Genomic DNA, 16,560 nt, shown 5'->3' with positions numbered 1-16,560 from the left:
ATCTTCTGCAGTAGTTGTCCTTATACCATTTTCTCCAATCAATGTCATCTTTCAATAATCATTCTTTTTTTTATTTTTTTGTCCTGGCTACATATCAAAAGAACTCCCTAGGATTCTTTTTGGCTTCATTAGCTAATTGCTGCTCATACTTCACATTTGCTACCCTTACCAACCAAGTCACCCTCCTTGCCTGTTCTTTGTAATCCTCTTGGAATTGGTTATTACCACCACTTCTCTTATGCTGTCTCAATAATGCCTTTTTTCCTGTACTGAATGCTTAATATCTTCATTCATCCATTTCACACCTACCTTATTTAGCCTTCTAATCCTTGGAATCATTTAGACATTGCTTCTACTAGATAGTTCTTGAATATCCCTCAAGCTGCATTGATCTCTTTTCCAACAGTCCATGTGTTGGAAAAGAGATCAATGTCGAAACAATGCCTTATGCAGTAGTATCACCTGCTTATCCCTACTGGTCAGTGTACTCCTTATAATAGCATCAACATGCAGTCTTTGCAACATGCCCTATAAAATTTAATCAGCTCTACGCCATCACCTCCAAATCCTGAATCTTATCCACTTCCTTAACCACAGCTCTACCAATACAGCACACAGCCATATTTCTATAAGTAATTTAGTCATGTGTATTACTGGTTCAAGACTTTGAAGTAATAAAATGAATATAATTTCTTTTGCCTTCTTTGTAATTATTGAAGTTTTTAGATCAAATGGCATATTCACAAGTTTTGAGCAAGATTTAACATTCAAAATGAGTAAACATATCTTTACTCTGTTTACTCATTTTTTTCCATTTAATTCCATGAACTAATGTATCCCGTGAAGTTCTAAAAAAAGTAGTAGTGTTTGTTTTCACCAAATATTTTGGCTGTTTAGTTTTCTTATGATAATGTTTAATCCTTGTGTTGTGTAATAGCCATGAGGTGATTACCTGAGTGATTGCCAGCAGTGTGAGGACTTCTGTAAGAAAAGGGTATATGTGGAACTACAAGGGGGATGATTACGAAGAGATCAAGAGACAGTTTGCGGGTGTAGCATGGAATGAGGAGTTAGCTAGAAAAGAGATCAATGCAGCTTGGGGGATTTTCAAAAACTATCTAGTAGATGCAATGTCTAAATGTATTCCAAGGGTGAGAAGGTTAAACAAGGTAGATGTGTGAGAAATGGATGAATAAAGAGATTAAGCATGTGATACAGAGAAAAAGGGCATTATGGAGGCAGCATAAGAGAAGTGGAAATAACCAATTCCATGAGGACTACAAAGACCAGGTAAGGCAGGCGACTTGGTTGGTGAGGGTAGCTAAAGTGAAGTATGTACAGCAGTTAGCTAATGAAGCCAAAAAGAATCCTAAGGAGTTCTTTTGATATGTAGCCAGCAAAAGAAAGAATGATTATGGAAGGATGACACTGATTGGAGAAAATGGTATAAAGACAGCTGTTGTGGAAGGTGTGGTGGAGATACTTAATGAACAGTTTATAAAGGCCTTTCACTCTTGTGAATGTGACTTCATGGAGAGATTGAGAGCAGTTGATCATGGGGAGGAGAGACTGACTGTAAGTGAGCAAGAGGTGTATGGGGAGTTGAGCAAACTAGATGTAAATAAGTCCGTGGGACTTGATAATATATTATTATTCGTGACACCTCCAAGGAGTCCGAAGCCTCATCGTGGGAGGACACCTACTATACAACACTCCATCTCCACTACTACACCGAACCTCTACTACTAATCACCTACATCAACGCCATCTACTACCCACAACCACCACAGTTAGTATCTTTGTCTGTAAATCGTGTGTTCTAAAGGGCCAATTTGTCTGTATGTGGGATGAAAAACCCTGCTACCTCCGTATGAGATCGGCTAACTCACCTTCAATTGAAAAAGTCCATATAAAGATTCCTCCCGTCATGACAAGAATCGAACTTAGGCCTTTTCTAATCGAAGGGCGCAACGTACTGTCGTTCTTCCACTTGCACTACCGAGGCTCTAAATATCACCACGTATTCTGAAGGAATATGCCAGGGAGTTGACGCTGGCCTTGACATATTTTTATGTCAGGGCCAGGTGTTGTAGTTAAGTTGTTGGAGAAGCTTGTGAGAACTAGGATCTAGAATTCGGTTGACAACAGTGATATTATCTTTGATGGACAGCATGGATTTTGCTAAAGGCAGGTCATGTTTTAGTAATCTACTTACTTATTACAATAAGGTTGCTGCTTCCTTAGACAGAGGAGAAGGATACACAGCAATATATTTACATTTCACAAAGGCTTTTGATAGATTACCGCATGATAAGTTGATAGTCAAACTAGATCAGATGGGGTTGGATATTAGATTGGTGCATTAGATCGGAGAGTGGCTATCTGATAGGATCAACAAGTTGCTTATGGAGCGATATCTAGGAAATGGAAAGTCACTAGTGGTGTGCCCTAGGGGTCTGTTTTAGAGCCATTACTGTTTAACTTGTATATTAACGATAATGGTGAAGATTTGGATGGAGATATTCAGTTGTTTGCAGATGATGCAAAGTTGAGACAAACCATGAAGATTTGAGAAGATGTTGTGGCCTTACAAGAAGACTTGAATAAATTGAGTGATTGGGCACCGGAATGTGGAAGTGAGTTCAATGTTGCAAAATGTAAGGTTTTAAAATTTGGAAAACAAAGATGGGATGCAGAATTTATGCTTGGTGAGGATACATTGTCAGAGGTGGAGGAAATAAGAGATCTGGGGGTGACAGTGGATAAGGATCTGAAATTTAAGGGACACGTAGCCAAAATTGTGAAGACAATACAAAGGCTTCTCGGAATGATGCGGAGGACACTGAGTTGTAGAAGTAAGGAGATTCTTGTTCCATTGTATAAGGCTTTGATTAGGCCACACATGGACTATTGTGCCCAGATTTGGTCACCTGGTTTTCAGAATAACGAAGAGATGTTGGAAAGGGTCCAGAGGCGACTGACTAAGGTAGTTTCAAACCTCTGGAATGTCGAGTATGAGGAAAGATTGAAAAGATGCAACTTGCAGAGTCTGGTGGACAGGAGGAAGAGGGGAGATATGATAGAGACCTATAAGTTAGAAAGGGGTTGTTATAGGATCAATGCTGGAGAGGCTCTACAGAAAATAGCGGGAGATCAGGGGATAACCAGAAGTCATCCCTGGAAAATGTATAAAGAGGGTGTGAGTAGGGGAGTGAGAAGCAGGTTTTCTTCATGCAGAGTTGTGAATGATTGGAATGCCTTGCCTGAGAGTGTGGTGTCTGCAGAGAATTTGAGTGTGTCTAAAGCATGGTATGATGAGCTGTGTACAGGGCTGTAGCTAGATTAGATCGCGCCCTGATGCAAACAATTAAATATCACGCCTGATGGATAATAAGACAAAAATATAAGAAAATCTCCAATTGCTATTTTGTTTTATTACAAGAGAAACATTAATGCAAAATGATTACATAATAATATTATTATGTAATCATTTTGCTTTCCATTTTCATTATATTCAGTGGAACAACAGATGAACTTATCAATTTCAAAGATTATCTCAACAATTTGCACAACACCATAAAATTCACTTTAGAACAAGAAAAAAATAAAAAACTTCCTTTTCTGGATATTCTATTAGAAGTTAATGAAGAAAGTAAACTCTCCTTCTCAGTATATAGGAAGCTGACAAACACTAGAAGATTTCTAAATGCAACCTCACACCACCATCCTTCACAAAAAATAAGCTTAATTAAAACTCTTCGAGACAGAGCATAACATCTCCAGCACACAAGAAAGATGTAATGAAGAACTAAAATACTTAACACAAATCCTCCAACAGAATGGATATGAAACAAAAACCATCAAGAGAATCCTCAAAATACCCCCAGCTAACAACACAATAAAACAGGATTACAAAAACGCAATCTCGCTTCCTTATATCAAAAATGTTACAGATAAGCTAGCCAAATTAATGAACAAACACAACATAAAAGTAGCCTTCCTTGCTATGGAAAAAATCTCAAGATTCCTACATCCACCAAAACCACCTCATCATCCTCTTAAAAAATCAGGAGTCTACAAAATCTATTGCTCTTGCGGGATTTGCTATGTAGGACAGACAGGAAGATCTGGAGAAATATGAATGGCTAAATTCCAAAAAGACGTACAATACAAAAGAGAACAAAAAACAGGTCTTGCTTTCCATACCACTTCCACTGGACACGATGTACTCTGGCAAAAAACAACGATGTCATACATAGAAAACAACAGTTATATAAGAAAATTTAAAGAAGCTGCTAATATGCTAAAAAACCCAACCCAATGCAATAAAAATCAAGGTTTAATTCTCCATCAAGTGTGGTCAGCTCTAATAAAAAATCTACCTCAATCTGAGCTCGGACTGTATGAACGAGAACAAGAACACGTGACATCGTCCAGTATTGTTCAACGTCAATAACGTTATATATCTGCATTCTGTTATTTGAGTTTTATGAACAGCCAGACGGTTATGAATTGTATTTATTAATTCTCTTGTGTAAACTTTAAGTTATACTATTTATCCCCTGAAGATGTAAATCCTATGATTTACGAAACTTGTCAGGAACTATTATTTCAGTGTTTTATATAACTGAATAAAAAATGTGGTGTAATCGCTGAAATATATCTTTTGAAACAATTAGCCACAGAAGTCTACACCTGCAATAATAATATTAATTAAATGTTTGCTCTACAGGGATATCACACAATAAAACTGTTTTTAAGCTCTTCTAAATTTAAATTATAAAGACCAGCCAATCTTTCTTGGGTCACCACAGATAATTTTTAATCAGTTTAAGGTTGAAAAAACTTCTTTCCAAACTTGCTAAGCTAACAGGAATTGTTAGCATAGCGACACTGCCTACCACAATATGGCTGAACGAGCACACTTATTAAGCCGCGCCATGAGGCTGGCTGCCTCTATGCTACCACTGTCGAAGGTACTGGCTGTGTGTATGATAAAAGGACCTCCCAGATGAGTCTTTGACTCAATGGGATCTTGGACAATAATAAGCAACAACATCTGAGAGACTTTTTTCATCTCCTCAACAAATTATCTTTTTATTGCAATAATATTTTAGACATTTATCTTTTGCATACTTTTTTCCCCTAATCCTTTGTTCCTTTTCTATGAATTATACAGGAATAGCAAAGCTTCCTATTCCTACATAAATAAGAAGGGCTCGGTACAGTTCCACCACATTTGTGGAACTGTACTCCAGGAGATTGATGAGGCCAGGGACTTGAGAGTGCTGGTGGATAGGGTGATGAAGTTCAGGGGACACATTGCAAAAGTAGCTAAATCAGCTCATCAAATCACTTGATTGCTGAAAAATACTTTGACAAGCAGAGACAAGCAAGTTATTGTTCCTCTGTACTGAGCCTTGATAAGACCTCATCTCAACTACTGTGCCCAGATTTGGTCACCTAGGTTTCTTCTTGATGGGGAGGAAGTGGATAGGATCCAGAGGTGAGTGACCAAGATGATAGCAGGTCTATGGAATGAACCTGCTGAGAACAGGTTGAAGATTTGTGGGTTGCAGAAATTGGTTGATAGGCAGAAAAGGGGAGGTATGATTGAGACATTCAAATTGCTGAAGGGTTTCTATAGGATTAATTCAGAGGATATTTTTGAGATCAGGACTGGGGTGGGAGAACTAGGGGACATCTATGGAAGCTGGGCAAAAGAGTGTGGTTAGAGTTAGGTTCTTTACTTTTAGAGTGGTAAATGAGTGGAATAAGCTTCCAGAGTCTGGTGTGGGTTCTATGACAGTGAATGAGTTCAAGCCAAGGTATGATAGATACTGTGAGAATGTCGAATAGTTGTGTGGACATGATGTTTAGGGCCTCCCTCGATAAGTCTAAGGACTCCCTGGAGTCGCCTGTAATAATAATAATAATAATAATAATAATTAATTTTAAGCAGAATGTTCCAGTTTGCATTTTTTAAAGCTATCAGCAATGCCTTTTACTATAACAGCAGTATTTGATTTTTCTTAGTCCGTACTGACTGTGTAGTGATAATTTGAGCTATGTATAAGCATGTCAACAAGTCTAATTATCGGTGGGGAATTTCCGATGCCAATTCTGATAAATACTGACAATGGAAATACATGTAGATAATGATGGTTAATTTTAAGTTAGGCAATGCTGTATCTACACATACAAAGTATTTAAGACCAAATGTGTTTAGATAAATTAATTCTTTTTAAATTTTTAAACTTCATGCAGTCCGTACAAGCCTGACAAGAGATGCCTGAATATATATGGCATAGCCAGATTATTGAATAACAGAATTAAATGAATTTACTAAAGTGCTGGCATTCTACCAGAATATGGCAAATGGTAAAATGAGTGTTGCATTGTTTACACACCAACAGCTTTCAACAGATAAGAATGTGTAAGATGACCGTGACCCAACGAAGTCTGGAAACAATTAGGGGAATATTTAATGGGAATAAATGCAAAAATATAATATCGGTGATATTACTATTCAGTGGAGGAGCACTGCACACCTGGAATATTCGTCCCTGATATCTAGTCAGATCTCACTTGAATGCAGTAATTATACAACTGAGCTACATGTCATTCAGCTTGCACTTGTAAATAAAAAAAAACTGCTAACAAAAATGTATGGATTTATACATTCTTTTCAAGCCATCTTCTCTCCTGTGTACAATCCACATTCGGTGTTTTATGATCTAAACTAATGTATAAAATGAAGATTCTTAATTTTGATGTTTGGTTGTGCTAGATTCATTGCCACATTGGAATTAAGGGAAATGAGAGTGCAGCTACTAGGTCAGTTTATACTTTCCCACTAACTGTTTGTCAGTCCCACATTCAGACTGTAGAAGTTTATAAGATCAAAGCTAATTAATCAGTGGCAGTCATCATGGCAGGAAGCACTGACAAACAAATTGCATGATAGTAAGCCTGAAATTAAGCATTGGCAGTGAGGTCAGTGTTGAAAGAGAAGAAAGAAAGTTCTTGCTAAGCAATGCTGACCACACTGCCAATGCTTAATTTCAGGCTTATTATCATGCAATTTGTTTGTCAGTACTTCCTGCCATGATGACTGCCACTGATTAATTAGCTTTGATGTTATAAACTTCTACAGTCTGAATATGGGACTGACAAACAGTTAGACTTTGACGATGTATACAAAGAAACTGTTCTCGATGCCAAAAGTAGCGATAGTGAGTAGGAGCTTCTTGGTAAGTCACACTATTTTCACTTTTTTTCTGAAAACTGTAGTTTCCGAAAACCCCCACATATATCTCGCACCATGATTTTTTAGCTTTAATTTACTACGTATTCAAGTAAATACATTAATTTTTTTAGCTTTCAAATTCTTAAGTATGGATCGTTGGTTAAAGATTGGATTTATAAAACCCACATACAAGCAGCAGTAAGCAACAAGAAAACGTTGATATTGCATCTGGATCAAATGAAACTGATAAGGGTGTGTCGTATGACATCTCTAGAGAACCAACTAGGAAGAAGATGAAAAATCTTCGTAAGTATGATATGAATTACTTGAAATGTGGATTTTCGTGGATGGGAAATGAAGAGGAACCTATTCCAAATTTTGTTCTATTAAAAATAAATCATATTTTTTGTTTATATGAACATATAAATTCAAATAAAATAGACATTTACAATGAAATATACTTTATTTATTTGTTTATTTATTATTTGATAAGGGGGGTACTTGGTAATAATGAAAATTTAAGAAGGGGTATGCAGATATCTGAAGTTTGAGAAACACTGTTCAAGAGCTTCATGTATGGGTTAAGTCACTTCAAATGAGAACACATGCATGTAATTTACAGACAAGAAGTACTATTATTGTTAAGTGTGGATGGAGAATTAAGTAGTAGGAGAGACAGTAAGAGGTGTGTAGTGGAGTAGAGTGTCCTGGACATGTCATGTAATAATAATAAAAGTCCCCATCCAAAGTATTGGTATTACACCTGAAACTACCACCTAGTGACTGTCTAGGTGGCAGTTTCTAGTTTCTTTTGAGGAGTGTGGAAATCACATCTCAATCCTCACCTTCATTCCTATACAATTTCTTCCAGTCTGGAGGTTTAATACCTGTTGGCTGAGGGATATATCCACGGCTACTAATAGGCTTGCCAACATGAAGGCATGGGCAAATGATATGATTGGTGCACACCAATCTAACTTCATTAAAGTTCAGTATTGGGAATATATTGTTGGAGGTGGAGGAAATAAGAGATCTTGGGGTGATAGTGGATAAAGATCTAAAATTTAGAGGGCATATTGCTAAAATTATGAGGACAACAAAATAAATTCTGACAACAATGCAGAGGACACTGAATTATAGAAGTAAGGAGATTCTGGTTTCATTATATAAGGCTCTGATTAGGCCACATATGGACTACTGTGTGTAGATTGGGTCACCTGGTTTTCATAAGGATGAAGAGATGTTGGAGGAGTCCAGAGGCGATTGACTAAAACAGTTTTGGATCTCTGGAATGTTGAATATGAAGAAAGGTTGAGATGATGCAATCTGTAGAGGCTAGTGGATAGGAGGGAAATGGGTAACACGACAGGGATGTACAAGTTTGTAAGGGGTTGTTATAAGATAAACGTTGAAGAGGTTTCATAAAATGGTGGGAGAACGGGAGAGAACTAGAGATCATCCCTGGAAGCTGTATAAGGAGGGTGTTAGCAAGGGAGTGAGAAATACGTTTTTTGAAAAGGAGAGTTGTAAATGATTGGAAAATGTATTGCTTGAGAGCATGTTGTCTGCAGAAAATATGAATGTGTTTAAGGCATGGTATGATGAGCTGTGTTTATGACAAAAGGGATCTCCTAGATGAGTCTGTGATTCCATGGGATCTTAAGATGATAATAATACACTCTGTATGCTCATATTATAGTAGACTGCATAACAGTTCCATCAGCAGAAGCTAAACTTCAAGTTAAATCTCTGAAGTTTGGCTTAATTTGCTTGAAGACACTGTAGCTCATTCAAATGGACAAAACATTCCATTCACCAACCACTCCATGAAAAGAACCTGTTCCTCATCACTTGCTCACATTCTCCTTATACAGTTTCCAGGAATGGCCATTGTCTTCATCCATTCTTTAAAAAATCTCTACATTAATCTGGTAACAACCTTTACAGACTTATATGTCTCGACCACTCTCCTTCTGTTTCTCCCTCTTCTTACTCACAAAATGGTATTCCTCATATCCTACATTATAGAATAGAAACCACCTTAGTCAACTGTCTTTGGATCCTTTCTAATATGGTGATCTCTCAATTATCCAACCTTCAGTAATTAACTGACATTTGAATGGGTTATTATGTCCACCCAACATCCGAAACAGCACTATGTAACCATGCCTTTAAATTAACCACCCTAACAATTATCTGATCAGCAAACTGATTTTCTAATGCAAATGGATAATTTAGAGATTGTCTCATCCTCCCTGAAAACCAGGTGACAAATCTGCACACCAATGATCCATATATGGCTTGATTAGCCATATATGAATTCAAAATAAAGATCTGACAATGTTGGAGCTTTGACAGGTAATAGATTAATTTGGAGGAAAATTGTAGATAGGAAGTTAGTAATGATATAAATTTTTCATGTAGTACTATCATATCCTGTACACCTCTTGAGGGTAAATGTCAGAAATTTGATGATGTTGAATTCAAAATTTCCTCATCTAGAGTACACCCTGTATATCTATCAAATTTCAAACTTCGCAACTTGCAACTGGAAGCTTCACTCACTTGCCAACTCAGTCTATACAGATCTTTCTATAAGACTGTAACATCTGTTTGACTCCTGATTGTTCTTCTCAATTTTGCATTACCTGCAAACAGATGCATATCTCTAGTTAAATTTGTCTCATTATCATTAATATACAAGTTACAACAAGATGCCTATCTGACAGTCAACCATTTATCCAATTTGCTAATCTAGTATTTAATCCCATCCATTCCAAATTTAGTTAGCAACTTGAATGGCAATCTATCAAAAGCCTTTGCAAACCCAAATATACCACTGTATATACATCTCTCTCTCTCTCCCAATACATTTGTCACCATCGTGCTGTAATACATAAGCGCCTCCGTAGCACAATTGGAAGAACAATGGTATGTTGTGCCTTTTGATTGGAAAAAGCCTAAGTTCGATTCTCGTCCTGACAGGAGGATTCTTTATATGGAATTTTTCAATCGAAAGTGATTTAGTCAATCTCATACGGAGGTGGCAGGGTTTTTTCTCATGGAAACTCAGTTTTTTCATCCCGCATACAGACAAATCAGCTTTTAGGACACATGCAATTTACAGACAAAAAATACTAGTGGTGGTTAGTAGTAGATGGCATTGGTATAGATGATGGAGACGGAGAGTTGAAGAGTACGTGCCCTCCCCCTATCACGGAGGTATCACAAAATAATAATAAGCAAACTGGTAAAACATTACCTCCCTTTAACAAACCTAAACTGACTATCACAGAAAACACTGCTCTATCAATCCAATTCTGCATTCAATCTTTCCAACACACACACACACACGCACAGACCTATAGTTTGTAGCCTCCAGATTATCACCACTTTTGTGAAGTGGACCAATTTTACCTTCTTTCTGCTTTGGGATTTGTCCTGTTGTAAAACTCTAGTTAAAAAAGGTACATCAAAGCTGCCATTAATTCCCAGCAACTTTAAGACATCTTATGATATGTTCATCAGATTAATTAATTCATGCTGTATTAACATTAAGTTTACTTAATTCCTCATATACATCCTGCTCAGTCACCATCTATCCATCCTCTCCAATTCCCTCTACACAAGGCTTTTCATGATGTCACACAAGATTGAAATATCCTGATGAACTGCTCATTGGGTGTATCAACGTCATGCAGCAATTACCAATCTGTTATTTTTAATTCCATTAACAATGTTTTTAACCTAACCTAACCATAATCATTCTTTTCTTCTCCTTGCCAGCCACAAAGATTTTTCTTCACTTGTGCTTATGTTATGAAAGACAAAGAAATCACAAAAATAAAATTCACTTTGTCTGGAGACTGGGTATTTATTATACAAAATGGCAAGTATGTGGGGTGAAGTATTGAGTTTTACATTGAGGTTAATAATGTTACTGGATTCACACCAAAGAATAGTTCAGAGAAAACTTGTGGAGCTGTGTTCATTTGTATAACCTAAGGTTTATCAAGTCAGAAAGAGAAGTGCAACCTATTTTTATCATTCGAACTGAACTGAATATGCAGTAAAGTGGAGGAAGTTCTCGATATACAGAGGACAAGGGTAGATGGAAGAATGGAGACCTTCAATTCAGAGCTGAAAAATTTAAAATAAAGATGAAGCATGAAGGTGGAGAGAAAATTGACAACTCCTTCAGATGATGGGAGCTTATTTAAAAAGGTCTTCATGCCAAACTTTAAACACAGTGCCAAGAGATAAAGAAAACAACCACTTAAGTTTATCAGAAAACATTTTAATGACATTTCTTCACCAGTTGCATTAGTATTTTTGACTCAAAATAATGGAATCAAACATGCCAAGATGATTCAGTTACATGTTTTAAGGAGTTTTATAAAAGTATTTCAAACTTAAGGAGGTTAACATGAATGGGAGATAATCCTAATTTTGATATTTTATTCATTTCTTGTTATCTTGAATATCCAGTATCTGGCAAATATCATGCTCATCATCCTTCTCTATCTTGTCAATGAATCTGTTAGATGATAGATTTAAATATTCTAAACAAGCAAATACTGCACTTGCAGAAGTAGTCTTTGATTTATATATCATTTCTTCAGGAACCACCATACAAACAACACCAATGTAAATTTGCTGAGTTTTTTTTTTTTTTCTCCCTCAGATGGCTTACTCATCTCCTGATACAGCTTAGCTTAGTGCATCTTCATTTCAAGGGCTAGCTCATGTAAATTAGTCACATGTTGCTCTATATGAATATGTTCTTTCAAAGTTCTCTTCCAATTACTTTTTTTTCCTTTAAAGTTATCTAGATGGCATTGATACTGTGGATAGTTCTTTTATGCTGTTCACAGTCATCAAAATAGATTCTCAAAGACCTATATCAAATGTTACTTGATATATCACATTTACCTACAAAGTACGACATCACAACTTTATTCTGTTATACTATAACAGTACCTTAATGTCAATATAAGATCTTCGCTAATATAATTTTTTACTACCACTTTTGAGATACAAGTGGTATGGACAAAGTATAAGAAACCTCATCACTCTTGATACGGCCATAGTAACTGATGGAAACACAGAAAAATGTTCACACATTAATATCAGCTCCTACAGCTTCACATCAAGGAGATTAGGGGAAAATAATGTGAAGCTTTACATGAAGTCATTGGTACAACATAAGGTATTACTTTTTTCTATAATATTCTAGAAATCAAATTCAAGTTTTTCTATAATATTCTACAAACCAAATTTAAGAGCTTAAGAGAAAAACCGTTGGAATTATCAACAAATCATGCAGGCGTCTGAAAAATAGCACAGTTCAATAAGAATTACATGCCTACGAGATATCAGAATTTATTATAAATAACTAGATTTCCAGTTTCGATATCAAACTACTATCAAAATCCGATCTATTCTAAGCTAAGCCTAACGTCAGTCCATGACACTTTTTTTTTTTTTCAATTCTAAAAACCTAGACATGCATATATAACATTACCTTATTTATTTGAGATAATGCTACGGAAGCATCAGTCCAGCTAGTCCGAGTAAGAAGATCACAGTCGGGTCGAAGAGATGCCCTTGTCTGAGGAACACTGGTTCCCTGAAACGAAGCGAATGAAGGTGTCATTGGGATCATGGTGCTTGAACTGAAGCCATGTTGTACGTCCAGCAAGCCCACGGCCAAAGCGAGGGTAAAGCTGGGCGAACAGAAGACGATCCAACCTGCTCAACGATAAATCGTCACTCACAGATTAATGTACACTATTGCTAATACTACTACCACTACTGAACTGTTTAAACCACATATTACAATATCCATGTTCAATATTTCATAAATCCGGCAGAACGAACGTAATCGTAAACTCACACACATGGAGCACCACGCGTACTGAGCCATGGGACTCGGACTAACTCGGCGTTGAAAGCTTCAACGAATCATTTGCATACCATGCTCCTCCTTTACTACGGTCCGATGGAAGATGGATGATATGACGCCAAGCATTCCTATTGGCTCTCTCTTTTCCACATCCCACTGTTAACATTGAACCTTGCATTAGTAGTAGCTAGGCAACGGGTCGCTACTATAGAAAAGACCACACACGTTGTGGGGAAAGCAAGAAAATACCCAATTCGGTCCGAATATGTGCTAGCAGTTACTAAACAGGCATTTGGAGAAAACGCAGTTATAAAAGAAGAAATACTATTCAGGATAACACTGGATGCAACAACATGCGAACATTGATGAGTTTTTTATATGCTAAAGGCACTTCAAACGATATCATTTGTGTGCAAGACCAGCGGCGTCCCTGAATTATATAGTTCCTTATTATTCAAATTCATAGAATTCAAATTAATTCAGGAAAATCAATCAATAAAAACCATACAGTTCTAAACTAATTCTTTATCACATTAAAGAGCAAAATCAAAGTTATAATTAGAAGTTTTCCAGCATAAAGTTAAAGTAACTAAACAAACCCTGTGAAAAATATTTGCTTTATTTAAGCCATTTACAAAGTAAAATTTTAATTTAATACATAAACATACATTTTGAAATTAAACACTTTCATATCCGGGGAGGCATCGCATGGAAACAAGCCACGCCTTCATCCCAGGTAGAAGAACTTCCCTGTGTGTGTATCAGTGGCGACCTACAGTCCACAACAGCAAGCAACACATTCTACTTGGGTGGCCTCGTTCGTGATATCACGTGGTCACGAGCTACGCTTTTATTTATTCTCTCTCTCTCACACACACATACACATACCGCCAATCATGAAGTTTAGGAACAGTGTGCTTGTTTATTGGGAAGGAAGAAACGTGAAAAAACTAAACCTACAAATTACTTGGTTTAATCTAATACTAATCATATACGATATTTTATAATTCCGTTATCTTGTAAGCACTAATAATTGCAAGAAATTTCTGTTGTCTTATTATCACCAAAATTGAAATTTTTGTGCACATCTGTAAAGCAATTGAGAATATTACTGAAAAGAGGAAATCGGAGCTTAAAGTGTGATGACAGAGTAAAGAAAGAAAGGGAATATAAATATGATCGCGACTTCAAGGCTACGAGGAGAGTGATGTATGCGTGTAAATTGTGTATTCTCAGCTCAGTTTCCTTTACGGGCTTACCGTTTCCTGGAGGTGAAAATAAATGAATAAATAGTTATAATACGGAGCTCCGTCTAGCTTACCTTATGTTGAAAAGCTCTTCACGACTCATTGCAATATAAAAAGCAATAATATAATTCTTTGTCATGTTAACCTGCTAAACCATTCCTCGCGTAAGGGATTTAAGGAGCATTAAACGCTAGCTAGAAATTGCATGCAAAGAGTAGAAGGACCTCGCTTATTCAGAATTTAATTGTAAAATATTATTTAATATTTGATTATGAAATCATTTAATAATAAAATATATATCACTTTTATTAATAACATTAACGCTTTTAATTTCGAACATAAACTAAAATAATAATAATTGATACACTGAAACGAGAAAAAAGTTATTACTTACATGTACGTATGTTTGCACCTGAGACAATCCGCAAGGCTTAACTGCTGTACGCCCAGTGAAAAGTAAGACAAGTTTGCGGATGAAAAACTCGAGTTTCAACCACATCGATCGACTTGTTTCTATAATCAATAGAGAAATTAAAGGACTTTGAATATCTGCCATTTGGGACCCATGTTTTTCAACGTTTGCCGCTTGAAGACCATAAGGCACATTTGGAAGAAACCGTACCAGCACAACAGGAGGAAATTTATGTAATCACAAACTTCAGAGAGAGAGAAAGATTTCCTTTCTTTCTCTGATTTTCCCTCGAAATTTAATTAGAGAATGTGCAGAGGAATCTTTTCTTAACTTCTCATGATTTATTTAATTCATGCTAGTGAATTATTTTGGCCACTTGATCATGGGTATTTATAATCAAGTTTGAGCTACAGGCACTGATTAGATGTTCAACAGTTTCATCTTTCTGATCGCAGAATGTAATTTGCTGTTATTATTCAGGTTCAAAATTTTTGCTTTGATTGCATTGGTTTGTAACGCCTGTTCTGGAGCAGCTAAAATAAATCCTTCTGTTTCTCTTTCGTTCTTTTCTGCTTATCATTATTACGAGCTACTCCATAGAGTCCTTACCAAGGGAGACCCTAAACATCATGTCAACACTATCCAACGTTTGCGCGGTATCTAGATGGGGTCTTATCAAAGCTCGATAAAAAGGAATAATAACCTGGTTGTCTCTACTCGTCAAAGTATTCTTCAGTAACCAAGTAATCTGATGAGCTGCTTTAGCCACTTTGCAATATGCCCTCTAAACTTTAACTCCCTATCCACTAACACTTCCAAGTCTCTGGCGTCCTCAATTTCCTGGAGTACAGTTTCACCAATATGGTATACAGCTTGTAATCTTTTCATCACACATAAACTCGCACTCTTCCACATTAAATTGACACCCATTATCCTTTGCCCAGTCTGCCAATCTATCCAAATCATCCTGCAAAATTTTGATATCATCTGTATTAACTATTGCTCTACCCAACTTTTTATCATCAGCAAACAACCGAACAGTTCCTCTCAGATCCTTCCCTATATCATTAATGTACAAATTAATGTCACAGGCCTTCTTCTGGACTCTACTCCTGAATAAACTACTCTGATATCTCTACATTAACTGCCCTCTTATTCACCTCACCAACTTTATATCCATCCCCATGTGCTGCAGTTTACTGATTCTTGTCAAAGGCTTTTGTAAAGTCCAGCAGTATCACTGTAAACCTATTACCTTTATCCAACTCAGCTATCACTGTACTATAAAACCTGAGCAAGTTACTGAGATGCGACCTACCCTTCACAAAACTATGCTGCTCCTGCTTACAGTATCCCAGTTCTGCCTATCCGTTCTTGTATTTTGCTCTTGGCAAACTTCTCCAATACTTTGACAACTCCTGATATGCTGATCGGTCGGTAATTTGCTACATCAGTCTTGGATCCTCCTTTATGCAATGGAACTATTTTAACCTCCTTCCACCCTCTTTGAACTAACCCAGAGCCAAGACTTAGATTAAACAATGTGGTCAAATGCACCGACAATTCCCTAGCACCTTCACGTAAAACTTGAGCTGGTACGCCATCTAATCCCATAGCTGTATTCATATCAAGGATCTGCAATATGCTATGCACTTCCGTTTCATTTACCTCAGTTCCCAAATAAGTCTTTGCCCCTCTCGTTATTGTAATATCTCCACCTGGATGATATACTCTTGCAAAGTGTTCA

The 16,560-nt window shown here is 36.7% G+C and overlaps 1 protein-coding gene across 3 annotated transcripts in view; it reads right to left on the bottom strand.

Moving 5' to 3' along the window:
* ptc (protein patched) overlaps window positions 1-13,890 on the bottom strand; it is a 313,027-nt gene extending 299,137 nt beyond the window's left edge. For 2 of the 3 annotated variants that reach the window (XM_090414810.1, XM_090414811.1), the window contains exon 1: window positions 12,774-13,170. In XM_090414810.1, the coding sequence (XP_090270936.1) occupies window positions 12,774-12,914 (141 nt within the window). In that variant the 5' untranslated portion in view covers window positions 12,915-13,170. Of the gene's footprint in view, window positions 1-12,773; window positions 13,171-13,822 lie in introns of those variants that run through there. The other variant, XM_090414812.1, reaches the window with a different exon arrangement.
* Window positions 13,891-16,560: the final 2,670 nt, after the last annotated feature.

The sequence above is a fragment of the Typopeltis vanoorti genome, chromosome 25, assembly GCF_054136105.1.
Source record: "Typopeltis vanoorti isolate ZY-2024b chromosome 25, IOZ_Tvanoo_1.0, whole genome shotgun sequence".
In the NCBI taxonomy this organism is placed as follows: Eukaryota; Metazoa; Arthropoda; class Arachnida; order Uropygi; family Thelyphonidae; genus Typopeltis; species Typopeltis vanoorti.
The sequence above is the reverse complement of the archived record's forward strand: the minus strand, read 5'-3'. Positions and strand labels throughout refer to the sequence as shown.